This window comes from Lagopus muta, chromosome Z (assembly GCF_023343835.1).
Source record: "Lagopus muta isolate bLagMut1 chromosome Z, bLagMut1 primary, whole genome shotgun sequence".
Lineage (NCBI taxonomy): Eukaryota > Metazoa > Chordata > Aves > Galliformes > Phasianidae > Lagopus > Lagopus muta.
In genome coordinates this window covers 1,843,730-1,864,385 of record NC_064472.1, presented here as the reverse complement: position 1 = coordinate 1,864,385, position 20,656 = coordinate 1,843,730, and the positions used below count along the sequence as shown (strand labels likewise).

The 20,656-nt window shown below is 47.7% G+C and overlaps 1 protein-coding gene and 1 long non-coding RNA gene across 2 annotated transcripts in view; one reads left to right on the top strand and one right to left on the bottom strand.

The window, feature by feature from the left end:
* Window positions 1-20,656, top strand: part of LOC125686975 (uncharacterized) — a 149,342-nt gene that overhangs the window by 70,103 nt on the left and 58,583 nt on the right. The gene's annotated exons all lie outside the window — the stretch shown is intronic.
* SEC11C (SEC11 homolog C, signal peptidase complex subunit) lies at window positions 7,527-12,508 on the bottom strand. Its single transcript, XM_048931647.1, has 6 exons — window positions 12,356-12,508; window positions 12,013-12,122; window positions 10,294-10,443; window positions 8,821-8,940; window positions 8,110-8,167; window positions 7,527-7,742 (listed from the first exon to the last, which is right to left on the bottom strand). Exons 1-6 carry the CDS (start codon window positions 12,395-12,397, stop codon window positions 7,689-7,691), a joined length of 534 nt encoding a protein of 177 aa, XP_048787604.1. The 5' UTR covers window positions 12,398-12,508; the 3' UTR covers window positions 7,527-7,688.

Sequence of the window (20,656 nt, the reverse complement as noted above, 5' to 3'; positions counted from 1 at the left end):
CCGGAGGGCTCTCGGAGGGGGGAGGCGGGGTCGGTTCCATCCCGGAGCTCAGCCCCGGCGCTGCCCCTATCCGCCGCACGTGCTCCCCGACGGCCGTCCCGGTGCCGCTCGTCCCGCTCCGCCGGGCCCTGGGGAGCCCGGTTGTCCCGGTGCCGCCGGCGCTCCGGCCTGTCCCCGTTCTCCGCGGGCAGCCGGGCCGTGGCAGCTCTCGCTCTGATGGAGACACCGCCCTACACGGCGCTCGGGGCCGTTTTCACCATTAGTTACGTTCGCGAATCAGAAACTTCCGAGGAGTGGGTTTTCCCCTCGGATACATCCGGCGGGCTCGGGTCGGTCTGCGCGGGGCAGCAGCGGCGGGGGGGGCTTTGCGGCAGGAACCCGGAATGGGACACGGGGGTCAGGGGACATAAGCGAGGGGATGGCCATGGCACGGTGCGGTTTTACCGTCGGCCGTGCAGGTTCTCATGTCTGTGTCCTAATTTACGCGCTAAAGCAAAGTGCCGTCAACACGGCTTGGGGCAGGGAGCTGGGTGACATCTCTGCTGCAGGAACTCCATTTTGGAAGAAGTTAAAAACAAAAATGTCTTATCTTCTTTACAAAAAGCACGACAAGTGTTCACAGAAGCAATTTGCCTCTCTGGATGGAAATGCGTGAACAGGCTGAGAAGTTTTTGCAAGAGCTTAAGGGGGAAAAAAGTTGCTCCTGCACTTCTGAGGTGGAGAGATCACTAGAAAACGAGCAAACTCAAAGGACAACATGACTTCAAGCTCTGAGGCAGTTTCTTTTAATTTCCAGTTATCACCTGAAGTTGCTGTTGCAGGTATTTACAAATACAACTCGGGTTTGCAGCACTTTCTCCTTGTGGTGTTCCAGCACTTCAGGGCACCCAGAGCTGGCCAGTTGTATTAATGAATGGAAAGCTGTTCCTTGCTGGCACAGGTTGCCCAAGGAGGCTGTGGATGCCCCATCCCTGCAGGCATTCAGGGCCAGGCTGGATGTGGCTCTGGGCAGCCTGGTCTGCTGTTGGCGACCTGCACACAGCAGGGGGTTGGAACTGGATGAGCACTGTGCTCCTTTGCAACCCAGGCCATTCTGTGAGTCTATGATTCTGTGATTTCCACTCTGCTGAGAGCAAGGAGGAGAGGTGGGTGAGTCAGAGACAGAGGGCTGTAAAGGCCACCAAGAGCTGGAACACAAACGTGTGCTCCTCAAAGTGGCCTCAGTGGAGTGAAGGTGGATGCGTGGCAGAAGGATGTGCAGCCCTGACGTGCTGCTTGCCCCCAAGGGGAATGGGCAGAGGGGTGAAGTCGCATGGAATTGGTTGAGGTGACAGTTCTGTGTCTGGAGAGACACGTCACGGTGTCAGAGATGCTGTTAACAGAGCTGGCTGTGAGGGATAGCCAGGTCCTTCAGCTGACCCCACAGAGCTGCACCCACAGTGCTTCCTGCTGGAAGCTACCAGGGATGTAAAGTAACGTAATTACTGGGCGGATTATCCAGCTCAAGCACTCCTGAAGTCAGTTGTGTACCCTCCTGCATGAGCCAAATTGTTCCCTTGTTTAATCTCAGTTTATTGCGTCTCCTTTTATTGCTTCATGTGATTCACTCTTTCATTTTTGTTATTCATTATGCGTTCTTGTTTAATTTACAATGGCATTTTCATGCCTCAGTCCGGAGTTTCACTGCGCGGCGTCGCTACGGAAGACACATGCTCTGTGCTGAGTGACAGCGTCGCCGTCCATGGGACATCCCAATTGCTCATCACGATTCAAGCCAGGAAATGGAAAATTCAGGAAAAAAAATGTGCATTTTCAGATAAACAGCAACACCAAAGCAACACCAAACCCCTTTCCTCAGCCACAGTGGCTGCGCCTTTCTCAGATTTTGCCTGTGCATGACATGTCTGCGTCCATCCCACCTGATGAAGGACGCTCTCTCATGTTGGATCTCATCTCACACTGCCTCGGGTTGCTCTGCTTGGAGGCTGCTTCTGGAGCACTTCCATTTTTGTATCTTCTCTCTTCGTCTTAATTTGTTTCCCTGCAGGTTACCATTGCAATTATGGTGAAAAGTAACAGTCTGCAGGGGGGGGATCAAAGTAGGGCTTGAGGTGATTATTATTTTTTTAATATATTTTTTATTTTTTAATTAACATTGGCTTTTTGAATCCTTTTTTTGGGGGGAGTGGAGGTGGGAGAAACGCGTTTTTGGAGCATCGTCATGAAGCAAATACAGAAATCTGTTGAAGTCCCTCAGGCATTCAGCTGAGTCATTTGAAGCAAGCCACCAATAGAAACTCCACTTGAGGGGGTTGGGTCTTTTTGAAAGAGAAAACCAACGATTAGCCAAAATGGAAGCAACTCTGAAGGCCTGTCTGCCTTTTCTTAGGCTTACCTTTGCTCTTATGCTGACAGTCATCCTGAAAGTCAATGAGAACACGTGCTCAGAGGGGGGGGACTGAGTCCTATGGGATGCCTTCTGCCCTAAAGAAGGAACCCGGTAACGTTGACAAGTATGCAAGCTTCAAGGAACAGCTCTCCTTGTTTGAAGACCCCTTTTTGCTCATCATGTATCTGTCCACGTGTCAAAGTAAGTGACGGTGTGGAAAGCATGGCTGCGTTTTAATGCTGCTCTCACAGCACTGCTGTTTATTTTGCTTCCTTCGCATTTCAGGCAAACGCGGTCCATCAGCGAGTCGGATTTTATGGAAATAAAAGGGGGTGAAAGAAAAACGCTGTGCCTCTCACCGCCTTTTGTAGCAGTTCTGACGTTGCAGATAGCTCCGATGTGTGCACAGAGCAAACAGGGGTTTAAGTGCATCAGCAGTGTAATAAGGGAGCGATCACCGGGGAGCGCTCTGCAAATGTTGGAGATGCTGAATGGTGCAGAGCGGGGCTGGGGGCAGCGCTGTGCAAACAGCCAGACCACAAAGCCATAGAATCTTCATGGGAAGGGACCCCTGAAGGCCATCAGGTCGCACGCCCTGCAGTGCACAGGGACGCCCACAGCTCCAGCAGTGCTCAGAGCCCATCCAGCCCGACCTCGGCTGCCTGCAGGGATGGGGCAACACCAGCCTCTCTGCTCTTATTGTAAAGAGCTCCATCCTGTTGATGTTCTTGTGCAAGGAGCCCCACAGCTTGGCAGAAGTGAACAACATGAAGTGATGTGCATTTGTTTAATAAGGCAGAGTTTAAGAAATTCGGCACTGTTTGTGCTGCTGAAGGCTTGAACTGTAGGCCTTGAACCAGTGTGGACTTCTGGATGAATCTCACAACCCCTTATACATCATCAGTGTCCAATCATTAACCAAATGGATACGACCATTAGCAAAATACATATCTTGGATAAGGTGCCTCGTTAGCAAGAGATGTAGCTTACATGAAGCATTATGAAAATGTGTGGACCTTTCCTTGTTCAGAAGCATGGTGTCAAGGCTCACTAATACACAGAACTCCATGGTTCCTCCTTGAGCCTTGGCCAGGCTGGAGGTGGAATCCAAAGAGGGAGAATTAAACCAGATGTTTCCATGCTTGAAGGTATGTAAGCTTGTCTGTTCAAAGGTAGAAAAGCTGGACTCTCCAGTAGTGAAGCTGGAGATCTCACCTGCCAGGACCTCCCAGCTCCCAGGAAGCAAACCCTCACTGCAACTGGGGCATCCAGTGGATGCAGGTCTGGATGATAGCAAAATATTGGGGCAATTGGTGATGTGTCTTTCCTAATCACTGTAGTTAATCCTAAGTAGTAAGGTTAGGGGCATTGCCTTGTTCTGTGCTATTCTTGCTCTGTCATTTCATTTATTACCTCCTTTCTTTGAATGCAAGTGAAGATGAACTCACTATGTTAACTTGGTGTCTTGGGGATGGGGCTGACATCGCAGTCTGAGCTGCTTCTATAGAACTTCCTCAGCTGTGGCTGAGTTAGCAGAGCACCCAGCAGGTGACTCATCTGCTGGCTTGCATCTTAGTTTGGCTTAGTTTAGCTTGGCATCTTAGTTTGCAGGCTAAACCTGTGGGAAACAAGCTCAGAGGAAATAGGAAACTATGCTTTGTTTCCCAAGTGCCAACTTCCTTCCATGTATAGCTGCAGGTGCTGAGAAGTTATAATGGAGGAAACTTCATTGCAGAAGGCTGGATTGCTACTAGGCAGTGAGCAGAGGTGATAGGAGGGGCAGAGCCAGGAAGCCCCAGGGCTGTCAACGGCCCCAGGGCTCCAGCCACAATGCACAGCAGCTGCAAAAAGGAAATGTTCCTTGGAAGCAGGAGCCAATGCAGCTGCTTGGGCCATGCTGCAGCTGCTGGCGTTGGCATGCAGGCATCCCACTCCCCAAACACAGTTTCCAGTTCAGCCGATGTGACCTTCACTGTCCTGCTGTCCTAACATCACCACAAACGGAATGGAGCTTTGTCTGTAGCAGCTTTGTTTGCCCAATTTGGATCCAGATGTACGTTCAGTTTTCAAATGGCTTCAGAATGGGGATGGTGCCCCCGTCCACATCAGATTTTCATATGCCTGCAGATGACACACGCACCCCATAAAGGCTTTCAGTTTTTTGCTGATAGCATCGCTACACACGGATGATAGAGAAGCAGAGTTGGTTCTGTACGAAAGCAAGGTGCTGGAGCATGAAAACGGTGACAGAAGAGGTGGAACAGGCTGAATTAAGCTGAGCTATACAGCAGGGAAGCATTTAACTTTTCATCCTTTACATTTTGTTTGCTTTGGGCCCACGAGATGTCCAAACACTGATAGAACCCACGCAGGCAGGCAGAGGACATTGCTGTTTTCATCACTGTTGGTCACTATCTTGATTAAACACAGAGAGAAAGGGCTGGGCTGGTCCTGTGGGCACCCCGTCTCCTCCTGGTGGGACTGACAGCCATCGCAGGACAGACGTACAGCAGTCTGTGGGCGCTTCTGCTTTCTCTCCCTTTTGCCTTTCAAAGCACCCTCAGCTGCGGGCTTGGGGCTCTTGAGTGAGTAAGAAAAGACAGTGAGAGCAATGTGTGATGAGCAGAAAAGGCAGAGAGAAGTCTGAACCACCTCTTCGGCGCTGTGAAGAGGTGAGTACTGGAAGGATTTCTCCGTGGGTGTAAACCCTGTCAGCAGCACTGGTGTCAGAAAAGCGAGGCTGCTGGTGCTGTGCAAAGCATCCCTTCTGCAAAAGGCATGTGCTGCATCATTTGCATTTTTTTTCTCTGAGAAAAAGAGACGTGATTAATCAGGCTTAATATTCAGTATCGCTTCCTCTCTGCTGAGAAAGAGGCTTCATATTCTGCGTTGACAGAAGTATCATGATTACAGCACAAATGCTCTCACTGAGCTGTGTAGGGCCTCGGCACTGTAAGGCACCCTAAACCCCCAGGTGGTTTAATTTCACATCTTCTCAGTGCCGTGAGTTAGAACTTCAGTGCAAGGAAGGGTTCAGGTGCCCACAGAGCTCTGTGCCTTATGGCTTTGGATGCTATCTATCTCGTGGTGTTTCTTTGCTCCTCCAGCACCACCCCAGATACGAGGACCTCTCAGGCTAGCCAGCATTTGCTTTTCTTTTTCCCAGAGGCTTTGATGAGTCTGCTCCACTCACAGACCCAGCGGAGAACAACCAGCCAAGCTGCACCGGCTCCTCCAAACATCAGTGTTTAAAGACCCTCACTTCATTTTGTACCAGTCTGGTCTTCAGTTCTTCTAGTTCTCAGATACGTCAACAAATTGATGCAAGAAGCATCAGCATCAGACATCTCATTCCTACACCAACACAAAGCCCTCAGGAGGCACTGGGAAAAGACCTATTCTCAGGCTGTTCTCAGCACAACACCTCCACCTCAGACCTAGCAGACTGCAAAGGCCAAGAGGTAGATTGTCTGCACTGGATGGTTGAACAAGTTGCACGCTTGTTTTGGTTTACAAAAGCTGCTTAGTTTGGATGCAATTAGCAGCTCTCTGTGTATCCAGCTGAAATCAGGAAGGTAAGTGGAGCTGTGCTGTCGTGCACAGCACCAAAGAGCAGGTACAGCAGTACAAACAACACCGAGCAATAAGAGCAGGTAATGTAGGTGCACCTGCATTTAACTCTACCACCAGCCAGTTCCACAGGATGGGGTTATCAGGGAGCCAGAACGAGACGCAGGATTTCACTCTCAAGAATTACAATCTTCCGAGCACAGCTAAGTCAATCCTGGCTCGTTTTTACCCACTTTGTGTTTCCTCAGCACAAAATTCCCACCGAAACGGGCAGAATTTATCATCGCAGCTATGTGCAGAGTCCCACTCTCAAAGTTAGGACTGTGATTGTATGGAAGCAATTCCAATTCGAGTAACACCACCCGTGCACTGCCCCCCAAAATTACTGCGTTTTTACTTAACCATGATGACATACTTCCAGAAAGACTGCATTAAGAATAACTGCATTACTCTGACAGGCCCTTTATTATGCTCAGTTTTAATTCCGCACCAATTGAATAACTCGCTTTTATATTAGGGTTTGTTGTGAAAACTGCTCAGTAGGACACAGAAGAAGCATAGTGCTCGGAAGAACCCAGCAGCTGCCTGCCTTTCAGTTGGAGCAGAAGGGGTGCCACGGTTGTGTAACGGCGTATTTCTGCAGGGGTGAGGGATTGCAGAAGAAACAGAACTCTGTAGGAAAGGAAGCATCACGCTGTTCCTCATCAGAGCTACAAAAACAAAGCACGCCAAGAAAACAAGTCCTGCTTTGTTGAGGGTACAATGCTGACACTGGAAGCCAAGGAGACCCAGGACTTCACGTAAGGCTGTTCTTAGCTTAAAATGAAAGATCAGTCTTATGTCTGACACTCTTCAGGTGTCATAGACAGAACAACACGTCCTCAAAACAGGAATCTGGGTTATGCTTCTTCCTTACTGGTAATATTACTGAGCGCACAACTGTGCTTTTCATCTAGTAATTCGGGTTTCTATAAAGCCCCAGGAAAAATTTGTTGGTTTTATTTCACAGCGAGGAACACAAAAGCAAGAACGTCAACAGCCTGAATTCTAGAATCATGTCATGACCCAAAAAATCAGGTCCTTCCCTTCTTCATTGCTAGAACATCAAGGAGCAAGTTTCACGTTCAGAGAAAAGAAGTTTCCATTTCTCAATGAAGAGTGAAAGTTCCTTTCTGTGTTATTGCTTTTGTTATTGCTTCCGTATTATTGCATTTTTTCCTTCCTCCAGACCCATACCCAGCATGTTTTCTTTAGGTAAAAGTGTGGCCAAACTCCTGCAGCTCACCCCGTTCTGACATTCGTGCTGTGTCTTTCTAAGTGCTGACAGAAAAGCTCGTAAGGTTGTGAACAGAAAGAGCAAAACACCTCAACAGGCAGGCAGGAGAAAGCGAGGGGAGCCTCCATCACACTGCAGTCTGAGAGCAATGCACCCACAGCACAGCAAGGAGTGCATGAGCTGCTCCAGCTCTGGACGGTCACTATCTCCCTTCTGCAGAAGGCCAAGTGGAAGCACTGCTTATTTCAGATGGCAAATATGCCATTAAGGAATGAACCCAGAGCCAAAAGCTTCACTCATCAGTAACACCCTTTATTTAGACAAGACAAAAGTTTGCACAGCTTTGGAACCGTAGACAGAAGTTAAAACATCTGAAATATATTACGCTTTTTTTTATCCCCATATATTTAACTTGATACGTCGTTCTTGGAAAGCTGACTTCTTTTTTGTGCCTCAGGATTCCCGTTTCAGGAGCACATAAGCTCCCATCACTGCCAGAAGAGCATACTGCAGAAGAAAATACAGAAAGGAGACTGATGACAAGTCTTCTCCAGGGAAGTTCTGACATGACAAACTGCTTAAAACGTGAGCAGTGAGCAGTTGCAGTTCCTGCAGAACTACAGCAATATTTTGTATACAGCAATATTCTTTATAAATAAGCATTACTGTATATGCTTAACTCATGAGGTAGCTGTAAATTGCCTTCAAATCAATAAAAGCACCACTTTCTGCCAGGCTGCAGACAAGAAAACAATGCTCCTTCTACACTAGGTAACAAATTTATGAACAAGTTCTCCTATAAGCCAGACTCTTTCCTTATTACCTTACATGGTATTCTACAGCTTTAGATTTACGTAGCTGCCTGCATACATACCTTAAATTTCGGATAGTCATTCATTATTATAGTTACCATACCAACATAAGGCAAAAACCTGTAACGGAAGAACAGAGGAAGGTAAAATTAACCCTCAGAAGTGTCCAATAATGGGTTTCAGAGGAAACAAACACTCAAGCAGACAACAAGGGCCTTAAGGATGACGTGCATCTCACAACGCAGGAGCAGACTCTCACAGCGCCCATTCCTTCCATCACACAAATGCCTCGCCTTGCTAAATACCATTCACAGCATTTGAAATACGTGTGCACCCCACAAATGGCACGAGGCTCCAAGCAGGAGTTGTTCCAGGTGCACATTTCTTACACAAAACTACGGATAACTTGAGAAAATCCTCTTCTCAAGCAGGGAAGTGGACAAATGCTGAAACCTTACACAAAATCACTGTGGGATGTGGGAATCATTTCCTGGCAGCTTCCAGAAGCCACAAGAAAAGGTTGGTTGACTGCTGCACACTGGTGAGCTATTTTTATTGTATGCTACTTCTTCAAGAAATTAATTGCCACTCCACAACAGCGAGTAGACTGCAGAAAGTAACTTTCCCACGGAAATTAGCTTAATTACCAGCCTACTTAAGAAGTTCAAAAATACCACGCTGTTCACTCTGTACCCAGCAGAACCCAGATTTAAGGTCATCACTTGTTCCCTGATTCAGTAAAAAAGAACACAGCCATATTCTGCATTACTTACCCCCTTGCTCTTCCAACAACGTCCTTCTTCTCCAACCAGTTCTGCCCCTCTTTGTACAAGCCTCTGTCATCAACTTCATTGTTATCACCTTTGGTCAGAAATTTGATGTTCCCATTTTCTCTAAAAGGCAACGAGGTGATAAACTGAACCACTTAATGTAAACACTTCAATCAACATCCTGAAAGCACACAATGGAGACGGGAAGTACTACAAGATTAGATAACCAGGTTTACTTCCAGTCCTGCTTATTAACGGGCACCATTAAGTCATCAACATTACAGCCTTTACTGACAACAAATTTCAGCAGGAGAGCTGGTACAAAATGCTCCCCGACTGGCACCTGATGTCAGCAGTTATGTGATGACTGTGAAAGGCACTCACTTTTAATTTCTAAAACTAAAACAGTATTTGCTGTTTTACAAAACAAACCCCCACACATACATTGCTACTCTCTGTATTTTCAGGAGAACACAGACTAATTAAAAAACAAAACAAAACAACCAACAGCACCCAACCATAAAACCAACCCCCCTCCTTAAGAGGAAGTATCATTTTAATGGAAGATCTCAAATCAAAATTTAGCTTAGTCCTCCTCTGAGGTTAATACAAATCAATTAGCACAGTTGCAAATCTGCACATAACTCAACATTTTGTCATTGCAACACGCTTTCAAGTCACTCACTCTTTAGTGAAACCATACAGGAAAACCTCAGTTGTATCTGATATTTGTATCTGATATAAAAGGGAGAATAAAAAAATAATACAGGTCATCAGTCTTTAAACATCATCGAGTGGACAAAACATTTTGTGGGGCTGTTACTGCATGGGAAACCCTGTGTGCAGGGCTACGGCCCAGCAGTGCTGATACCCCAACTTCTGGCCATTAAGAAGGTTCATTCCTTTGGCAGGAACAGAGATTTTAAACCCTAAACCTACCCAAATAATAACCTTTCCCTACTGCTTCAAATGGAAATAGTGTTTTCTGTGCTTTGTTTGGTATAATTTGAAGTGCTGATCTTAGAAAACCTGTCAAGTTTTGCTCCCTTTCTAGCACTATGTATGTGTGGATGACACATGCAGGATTTTGGTTCAACACTTGCTCAGAGCTCCTAAGGAGCAAATACTCCAGTGCTTCCTATATGCATGCTACCTTTTCACTGTGCAAAAGCAGAACTGCCTTGGGAAGAACTGTTCATGATGTGAGGCCTGTGCCAGAAGGGTAAAAACAGCACAACTCCCTGTGGCATAAATCAACCTACTTTGAACCTGAACAATTTTGCTGAGGGATGGGAGGCAGGGTCACAGGAAGCACACCCCAGAACTGGGAACAGATCACATCCTACTGACCAGCTGCACATTAAAGCAAATCCTCAAGTGCTCCTTTTCATGAGATATTACCAAACTGAAAAGCAACTGAAAGTCACAGTGAGAGAAACCGTATTTAGAAAGAAGGGAAAGGCCAAGCTGCATTACTTTTCATGAATCTTGATTACTCTGTGAACGATTGGAATGTCTCTGCCTTCGACCTTAAACACGACTATTTCACCAGCTCTGATTGGGTCATCGTGGAAATTTGTTAAGAATAAGAGGTCTCCCCTGTGAAAAGCTGGCTCCATGCTGCCACTACAAAAAAAAAAAGAGAAGGAAAGAGTTTATTAGCACCATCAGGAACACCACGCAGATAACTAACATGCAACCCAAAGCCCAGCGAGCCCCAGTCTGGGCCAGCCCCTAGAAGACATCCTCACTGCCTCAATGAAAGTAACAAGCTGTACAGAAAAGTAACAGTACCATACAGTACCAACAAAGGAATAAAATGAGCCATTCAGGTTAAGACAATGTGACAGACAAAAGCCAGGAAGTGTTTCACAGAAACACACGAAATACTTCTCTGGGTAGAGTTGAACTGACAGGAATGAGGCTTATTTTTATATCAATGATGGCTAATCATGATCATGATAATGAGGGCTGAAGCACCTCCCCCGTGAAGACAGGCTGAGGGAGCTGGGCTTGTTCAGCCTGGAGAAAAGAAGGCTGTGAGGTGACCTCATGGCAGCCTTTCAGTACCTAAAGGGAGCCTACAAACAGGAGGGGAATCAACTCTTGGAAAGGGGAGATAACTGCAGGACAAGGGGAAATGGCTTGAAGTTGAGGGAGGGAAGATTGAGGTTGGATGTCAGGGGAAGTTCTTTGCTATGAGAGTGGTGAGTTGCTGGAACAGCTGCCCAGAGAGGCTGTGATGCCCCGTCCATCCCTGGAGGTGTTCAAGGCCAGGTTGGATGGGGCCCTGGGCAGCCTGGGCTGCTATGAAATGTGGAGGTTGGTGGCCCTGCGTGTGGCAGGGGGTTGGAGCTTCGTGATCCTTGAGGTCCCTTCCAACCCTGGCCATTCTGTGATTCTGTAATGATCAGAAAAACTGATGCCTTTTTTCCAGTCAGACATTTTTTGTTATTTTGGTAACAGCTTTCAAGGTAGGATTTCGGGCCCTGTCACCTGTCACAGTAATGGACTTTTCCCATTAAAATGCTGTTACTTTCTGCATGATTCCTTACTGATGTCCATTCTGTTTCTCTAAGGCTGAACCTTCCATGAACATACATTTAACTTCATTAATTTGATCAGCACACAGAGGCCTGCAGGACTGGGTCTTGACATGCCATAAATTACCACTGAGAGAGAGGCAATGCTCCACCGAAACTAATAAAAGGAGTTTTACCATAATATAGCTTTAAAATAAACGTCCATGTGGTAAAAAATAAATTAACAAATAGACCTAACACTGTTCAATGTCTTTAGAAAACACAACACAGAATTTCTCAGGCATAGAATCACAGAATGGCCGGGGTTGCAAAGGAGCACAGTGCTCATCCAGGTCCAACCCCCTGCTGTGTGCAGGTCGCCAACCAGCAGCCCAGGCTGCCCAGAGCCACATCCAGCCTGGCCTTAAATGCCTGCAGGGATGGGGCATCCACAGCCTCCTTGGGCAACATGAGTGATCTCAGGGAGCTGCTCCGTTCCTTAAGGAAACAGACCGAGGTCTCACACAGCTGCTGCTCCACACACATCACTGACAGCCTGCATTCTAAGCACGGATGGAGCTCTGCTCCGTGCGGGTGCGATTCAGACCTGCACAGCTGCCTTTGGAGCAGGGAAGGAGCCCGACGCCTTCAGCAGCGCAGTACCGTCACTCACCTGAGCACCACAACGATGGGGCTCTCGCTGCCAGTGATGACGATGAGCCCTTTCCATATCATAAGGGCAGAGGAGACGATCATCGCAAAATTTAGGACCTGGTAATACAGCTGCACGGGACGAGAGAACATTTTCAGCGTGTTTTCACAAGTTGCGGTGTCACATTAAGCACGAGGCAGATCTCCGGCCCACAACAGCGAGCCGCAGCGCCGTTCCGGCCGCAGCCATACGCCAGCAGCGCTTACGCACCGGCTGCTCCGGGACCCGGCGGCATTCCAACGCCCCGAGATGCCGTCAGCCCGGGGACAGCCGCCTCCGACCCCCCGCCCCGGCCCGCTGCTACCTGCCGCTTGTTCATGCGCCGCAGATCCCCGAAGAGATCCATGGCAGCCCGCGGACAAGCACCGATCCCCGGCTCTGAGCGCTCGTCGCCAGCGCAGCCCCGCGGCCCTACCGCTCCCACCGCCGGAGCGCCCGGCTCCCCGGGATTTGTAGTTCTTTTCTCCACCCCGCCCCTCTCACGCCCAGTATCGCGCGAACGCTGATTACTACAGTTCCCATCATGCACTGCGGATCGGGGTCCTGACGCCAGGACCCCGCCTGCTCACGCAGGTGCCTGACGCTCTTTCGGCCGACGGGGATCGGGGCGGGAGCGCGGGCAGGCAGCTACGCGGAGCGAGCCGAGACGGTGCGCGGGGCAGCAGCGGGACAAGCAGCGCGGCGGGGCTCTCCTCCACGGCCGCGCCGTTCGGGTCAGGCGGCTGCCGGGCAGCTCTCGCGGCCACCGTCGTGGCGTGGGCGCAGCGGATTGGCGGCCGTGGGGCCGTGCGGGGCGGGCTGAGCGCCGCGATGCGGGGCTGCGGTGCGGCGGCGTGTCGTTCGTCCTTTGAATAGCCTTAAAACGACGTGTGTCCAACCTGCTAGATTCATGTTTTACCGCCCTTTTTGTGTGTGTGTGTGTTTTAATAATTACATATATAAAGTCCCGCTAGTTACATGCACTTATATATATCTATCTTTATAGTGTGTATATATATATATTATAATATGTATAACATATGTAATATTATATAATATTGTATATAATAGTATGTATTTTATATATGTAAATGTATATAGATAGATAGATAAATAGATATGCTTGTTTATTGGGGAAGGAACACGCACGGGAGCGATCTCAGAGGCTGTGAGGACTTCCAGTTCTCTCACTGCGTGCAGCAAGGCTGTTTATTCCTTGAAAGGCTGTGGTCTGTCCTCAGGAGTGTTTGCAGGGTTTTTGTACCACGCTGCTGAGACGGGTTAAAAATGAATAGGGCTTTTTCCCTGTGCAGATCTGCTCGCCTTTTTTCAACACAGAGGGTTGAAAGTGATGATTGGGATGACGTGATAAAGAAAAGCCCTTCATGACGAGTCCGTCCCAGCTCCTGCTCGGGTGGCTGCTGGCTGTGTGCTGTGATGTTTGCAGGGGGGGCCGTTGGTGGGCTGTGCTGCTGAAATCTGCCTCTCAGTCACCACCTTTTCCCCTGAGTGCATTTCCCACTGCACTGATATTTATGCAACTGAGAGATGCCAGCCACAAAACCACTAATTAAAATACATCGTACCAGTTACTTGTTGTCTAATTACGTTTCACTCCCAGAAGATTGCTCCCCTAAAGCTGAGGGAGGACCAAACTCTGCCTGTTTGCCCCAGAAGTGTTTGTAGCTGGAGTGAATCATTGAATACTGTGATTTACAGAGGTGTGGCAGTACTGACTGCAGCCCCAACAACCGCAGGCGATTATAAACAACATCTGACAATTAAACCTGTGCTAAACTTACTTTGCTGTTGGAATAAAACAGTTATTTTGATTATGGAGGTACTTCCCATTTTATCTATTGAAAGAATTCATGATGTTAATGCATGAATATCACGTACAGAATTAATACAGTTAATGCAGAATATCACATTTGCTTTAATTAAAAAAAAAAAAGTACACACCTTTTGTACCGAAATCTTTTGTATCACACCCACGTTGCTACTAAATAAAGAGTTCAAAGCTTATTCTGCAGGCAATTATATGCATGTATCTAGGAGGTGGTTGCATCATTGCCCCTGGAGGTGTTCAAGGAAGGTGTAGATGTGGCACTGAGGGACAAGGCTTAGTGGGGAAATACTTTAGTTAGGTCAGTGTTTGGACTGGATGATCCTGGAAGCGTTTTCCAACCTTCAATTCTGTGATTCTGTCGTCTGTGCAATTACAAATATTTGGCACTTTCCTGTCCTGCGTCTCTCCCAAACACTGCTGTGCCACGTGCAGGAGGACTGGGCGGCTGCAGGGAAGTGAAGCCACAAAGCCCTGGGCCGTGCGGTGCTTTGCTGGCTCCTGTGGTCGCTGGGATCCACAGCAACTCAGAATGCTGGGGCTGCTGGAGGATTATGACAGTGGAAAGATGACACGAGGGCTTAGGGTACTGCTGTGCTGCATGGCCTTCTTGTAAACGTAGCTCTGTGGAGTCCCACTGCAGTTAAGTTCACCAGGTGAGTGGCTGAAATGAGGAGATGGGTTCACATCCCAGAGAATGGCTGCAGTGCTGCACCACACAGCGTGGAGCCCAGGGGCTGATAGGAAAATGGAATCTGTTACTGTTTGTAGGGCTCAGATCCACAAAACAGACCTGTTGTGGACTGGGAATACCCGAATTCCTGACAGTAAGGATGAGCAATTCGCCTCAGAAATTGTACCATCTGAGGAAAAGAAAAGGATGGTGGTGGAATCATTCTTTGCAGGCATTCCGGTAGAGAAAATGATTTTTTCAAAAAAGCCCTGAAATAGCAGAATCCAATTTGGTAAGAAAAAGAAAGACAAAGCAGAGTCACTCTAGACTAACCACGTTCCTTCAACCCTAAAATCCATGGTTCTGTGACCTTCAAGGTCCCTTCCAACCCTACATTCCATGCTTCTGTGACCTTCAAGATCATTTCCAACCCTACATTCCATGCTTCTGTGATCTTGCAGGTCCCTTCCAACCCTACATTCCATGCATCTTTGAACATCAAGGTCCATTCCAACCCTACATTCCATGCTTCTGTGACCTTCAAGGTCCCTTCCAACCCTACATTCCATGGTTCTGTGACCTTCAAGGTCCCTTCCAACCCTGCATTAGATGCTTCTGTCACCTTCAAGGTCCCTTCCAAAACTACATTCCATGGTTCTGCGACCTTCACTGTCCATTCCATCCCTACATTCCATGGTTCTGTCACCTTCAAGGTCCCTTCGAACCCTACATTCCATGCTTCTGTGACCTTCAAGTTCCCTTCCAACCCTACATTCCATGCTTCTGTGACCTTCAAGTTCCCTTCCAACCCTACATTCCATGCTTCTGTGACCTTCAAGGTCCCTTCCAACCCTACATTCCATGGTTCTGTGACCTTCACTGTCCATTCCAACACTACATTCCATGGTTCTATGACCTTCAAGATCCCTTCCAACCCTATATTCCATACTTCTATGACCTTCAAGGTCCCTTCCAAACCTACAATCCATGCTTCTGTGACCTTCAAGGTCCCTTCCAACCATACATTCCATGGTTCTGTGACCTTCACTGTCCCTTCAACCCTACATTCCATGCTTCTGTGACCTTCAAGGTCCCTTCCAACCCTGCATTCCATGGTACTGTGACCTTCAAGGTCCCTGCCAACCCCACATATCGTGGTTCTATGACCTTCAAGGTCCCTTCCAACCCTACATTCCATGCTTCTGTGACCTTCAAGGTCCCTTCCAACCCTGCATTCCATGGTACTGTGACCTTCAAGGTCCCTGCCAACCCTACATATCGTGGTTCTATGACCTTCAAGGTCCCTTCCAACCCTACATTCCATGCATCTGTGACCTTCACTGTCCCTTCCAACACTACATTCCTTGGTTCTGTGACCTTCACTGTCCCTTCGAACCCTACATTCCATGCTTCTGTGACCTTCAAGGTTCCTTCCAACCCTGCATTCCATGGTACTGTGACCTTGAAGGTCCCTTCCAACCCTATATTCCAAGCTTCTGTGACCTTCAAGGTCCCTTCCAACCTACATTCCATGGTTCCGTGACCTTCAAGGTCCGTTCCAACCCTACATTCCATGGTACTGTGACCTTCAAGGTCCGTTCCAACCCTACATTCCATGCTTCTGTGACCTTCAAGGTCCATTCCAATCCTACGTTCCATGGTTCTGTGACCTTCAAGGGCCATTGCAATCCTACATTCCATGCTTCTGTGACCTTCAGTGTCCATTCCAAACCTATGTTCCATGCTACTGTGACCTTCAAAGTCCCTTCCAATACTGTATTACATGGTCCTGTGACGTTCAAGTTCCCTTCCTACCCACATTCCATGTTTCTGTGAACTTCAAAATCATTCGAACTGTGCATTCCATGCTTCAAGTACGTCCAGGGACCATTCTACCCTCTAATCCATGGTTCTGTGACCTTCAAGGTCCCTTCCAACCCTACATTCCATGGTACTGTGACCTTCAAGGTCCCTTCCTACCTAACATTCCTCCCTTCTGTGACCTTCAATGTCCATTCCAACCCGACATTCCATGGTACTTTGACCTTCACTGTCCATTCCAATCCTACATTCCATGCTTCTGTGACCTTCAATGTCCCTTCCTACTCTACATTCCATGCTTATGTGACCTACAAGGACCATCCCAACCCTACATTCCATGGTTCTGTGACGTTCAAGGTCCCTTCCAACTCTGCATTCCATGGTTCTGTGACCTTCAAAGTCACTTCCAACCTTAAATTCCATGGTTCTGTGACCTTCAAGGTCCCTTCCTACCCTATATTCCATGGTTCTCTGACTTTCAAGGTCCCTTCCAACCCTTACATTCCATGGTTCTACGACCTTCAAGTTGCCTTCCATCCCTACATTCCATGGTTCTGTGACCTTCACTGTCCATTCCAACCCTACATTCCATGCTTCTGTGACCTTCAAGGTCCCTTCCAACCCTACATTCCATTGTTCTGTGACCTTCAAGGTCCATTCCAACCCTACATTCCATGGTTCTGTGACCTTCACTGTATATTCCAATCCTACATTCCATGCTTCAGTGAACTTCAAGGTCCATTCCAAACCTATGTTCCATGCTGCCGTGACCTTCAAAGTCCCTTCCAACCCTACCTTCCATGGTTATGTGACCTTCAAGGTCGATTCCAAACCTACATTTCATGGTTCTATGACCTTCAAAGTCCTATCAACCCTACATTCCATGCTTCTGTGACCTTCACGTTCCCTTCCAACCCTACATTCCATGGTTCTCTGACATTCACTGTCCATTCCATCCCTACATTTCATGGTTCTATGACCTTCAAGGGCCATTCCAAATCGATATTCCATGCATCTGTGACCTTCAAGATTCCTTCCAACCTTACATTCCATGCTTCTGTGACCTTCAAGGTCCCTTCCAACCCTGCATTCCATGCTACTGTGACCTTCACTGTCCATTCCAGCCCAACATTTCATGGTTCTATGACCTTCAAGGGCCATTCCAATACTACATTCCAGTCTTCTATGACCTTCACTGTCCAATCCAAACCTATGTTCCATGCTAATTTCACCTTCAATATCCCTTTCAACACTGCATTACATGGTCCTGTGACCTTCAAGGTCCCTTCCAACCCTACATTCCATGCTTCTGTGACCTTCAAGGTCCATTCCAACCTTACATTCCATGGTTCTGTGACCTTCACTGTCCATTCCAACCCTACATTCCATGCTTCTCTGACCTTCAAGGTCCATTCCAAGCCTACATTCCATGGTTCTGTGACCTTCAAGGTCCATTCCAAGCCTACATTCCATCGTTCTGTGACCTTCATAGTCCCTTCCAACCCTACATTCCATGGTCCTGTGACCTTCACTGTCCATTCCAACCCTACATTCCATGGTTCTGTGACCTTAAAGGTCCCTTCCAACCCTACATTCCATGGTTCTGTGACCTTCAAGGTCCATTCCAAACGTACATTCCATTGTCCTGTGACCTTCACTGTCCATACCAACCCTACATTCCATGGTCCTGTGACCTTCACTGTCCATTCCAACCCTACATTCTATGGTTCTGTGACCTTCAATGTCCCTTCCAACCCTACATTCCATGGTTCTGTGACCTTCAAGGTCCCTTCCTACCCTACATTCCATGCTTCTGTGACCTTCAAGGTCCATTCCAACCCTAAATTCCATGCTTCTGTGACCTTCAAGGTCCCTTCCAACCTTACATTCCATGCTTCTGTGACCTTCACTGTCCATTCCAATCCTACATTCCATGCTTCTGTTAACTTCAAGGTCCCTTCCAAACCTATGTTTCATGCTGCTGTGACCTTCAAAGTCCCTTGCAACCCTACCTTCCATAGTTATCTGACCTTCAAGATCCATCCAACCTTACATTCCATGGTTCAATGACCTTCAAGGGCCATTCCAATCCTATATTCCATGCTTCTGTGACCTTCAAAGTCCCTTCCAACCCTACATTCCATGGTTCTGTGACCTTCAAGGTCACTTCCAACCCTACATTCCATGGTTCTGTGACCTTCAAGGGCCATTCCAATCCTACATTCCATTCTTCTGTAACTTTCAAGGTCCCTTCCAACCCTACATTCCATGGTTCTGCGACCTTCAAGGTCCCTTCCAACCCTATATTCCATGTTTCTGTGACCTTCACTATCCATTCCAATCCTACATTCTATGGTTCTGTGACCTTCAATGTCCCTTCCAACCCTAGATTCCATGCTTCTGAGACCTTCAAGGTCGACTCCAACCCTACATTCCATGGTTCCGTGACCTTCAAGGTCCGTTCCAACCCTACATTCCATGGTACTGTGACCTTCAAGGTCCGTTCCAACCCTACATTCCATGGTTCTGTGACCTTCAAGGTCCCTTCGAACCCTACATTCCATGCTTCTGTGACCTTCAAGGTCCATTCCAATCCTACGTTCCATGGTTCTGTGACCTTCAAGGGCCATTGCAATCCTACATTCCATGCTTCTGTGACCTTCAGTGTCCATTCCAAACCTATGTTCCATGCTACTGTGACCTTCAAAGTCCCTTCCAATACTGTATTACATGGTCCTGTGACGTTCAAGTTCCCTTCCTACCCACATTCCATGTTTCTGTGAACTTCAAAATCATTCGAACTGTGCATTCCATGCTTCAAGTACGTCCAGGGACCATTCTACCCTCTAATCCATGGTTCTGTGACCTTCAAGGTCCCTTCCAACCCTACATTCCATGGTACTGTGACCTTCAAGGTCCCTTCCTACCTAACATTCCTCCCTTCTGTGACCTTCAATGTCCATTCCAACCCGACATTCCATGGTACTTTGACCTTCACTGTCCATTCCAATCCTACATTCCATGCTTCTGTGACCTTCAATGTCCCTTCCTACTCTACATTCCATGCTTATGTGACCTACAAGGACCATCCCAACCCTACATTCCATGGTTCTGTGACGTTCAAGGTCCCTTCCAACTCTGCATTCCATGGTTCTGTGACCTTCAAAGTCACTTCCAACCTTAAATTCCATGGTTCTGTGACCTTCAAGGTCCCTTCCTACCCTATATTCCATGGTTCTCTGACTTTCAAGGTCCCTTCCAACCCTTACATTCCATGGTTCTACGACCTTCAAGTTGCCTTCCATCCCTACATTCCATGGTTCTGTGACCTTCACTGTCCATTCCAACCCTACATTCCATGCTTCTGTGACCTTCAAGGTCCCTTCCAACCCTACATTCCATTGTTCTGTGACCTTCAAGGTCCATTCCAACCCTACATTCCATGGTTCTGTGACCTTCACTGTATATTCCAATCCTACATTCCATGCTTCAGTGAACTTCAAGGTCCATTCCAAACCTATGTTCCATGCTGCCGTGACCTTCAAAGTCCCTTCCAACCCTACATTCCATGGTTATGTGACCTTCAAGGTCGATTCCAAACCTACATTTCATGGTTCTATGACCTTCAAAGTCCTATCAACCCTACATTCCATGCTTCTGTGACCTTCACGTTCCCTTCCAACCCTACATTCCATGGTTCTCTGACATTCACTGTCCATTCCAGCCCAACATTTCATGGTTCTATGACCTTCAAGGGCCATTCCAATACTACATTCCAGTCTTCTATGACCTTCACTGTCCAATCCAAACCTATGTTCCATGCTAATTTCACCTTCAATATCCCTTTCAACACTGCATTACATGGTCCTGTGACCTTCAAGGTCCCTTCCAACCCTACATTCCATGCTTCTGTGACCTTCAAGGTCCATTCCAACCTTACATTCCATGGTTCTGTGACCTTCACTGTCCATTCCAACCCTACATTCCATGCTTCTCTGACCTTCAAGGTCCATTCCAAGCCTACATTCCATGGTTCTGTGACCTTCAAGGTCCATTCCAAGCCTACATTCCATCGTTCTGTGACCTTCAAAGTCCCTTCCAACCCTACATTCCATGGTCCTGTGACCTTCACTGTCCATTCCAACCCTACATTCCATGGTTCTGTGACCTTAAAGGTCCCTTCCAACCCTACATTCCATGGTTCTGTGACCTTCAAGGTCCATTCCAAACGTACATTCCATTGTCCTGTGACCTTCACTGTCCATTCCAACCCTACATTCCATGGT

Bases quoted from the DNA above. Each gene is read 5' to 3' on its own strand.
- SEC11C (XM_048931647.1), bottom strand. From the start codon at position 12,397: ATGGATCTCTTCGGGGATCTGCGGCGCATGAACAAGCGGCAG. The intron at 8,168-8,820 runs GTAAGTAATGCA...CTTCCGTTACAG, and splicing joins GTTGTTGGAAGAGCAAGGGG to GTTTTTGCCTTATGTTGGTA. The intron at 7,743-8,109 runs GTATGTATGCAG...TTTCTTCTGCAG, and splicing joins ATGACTATCCGAAATTTAAG to TATGCTCTTCTGGCAGTGAT.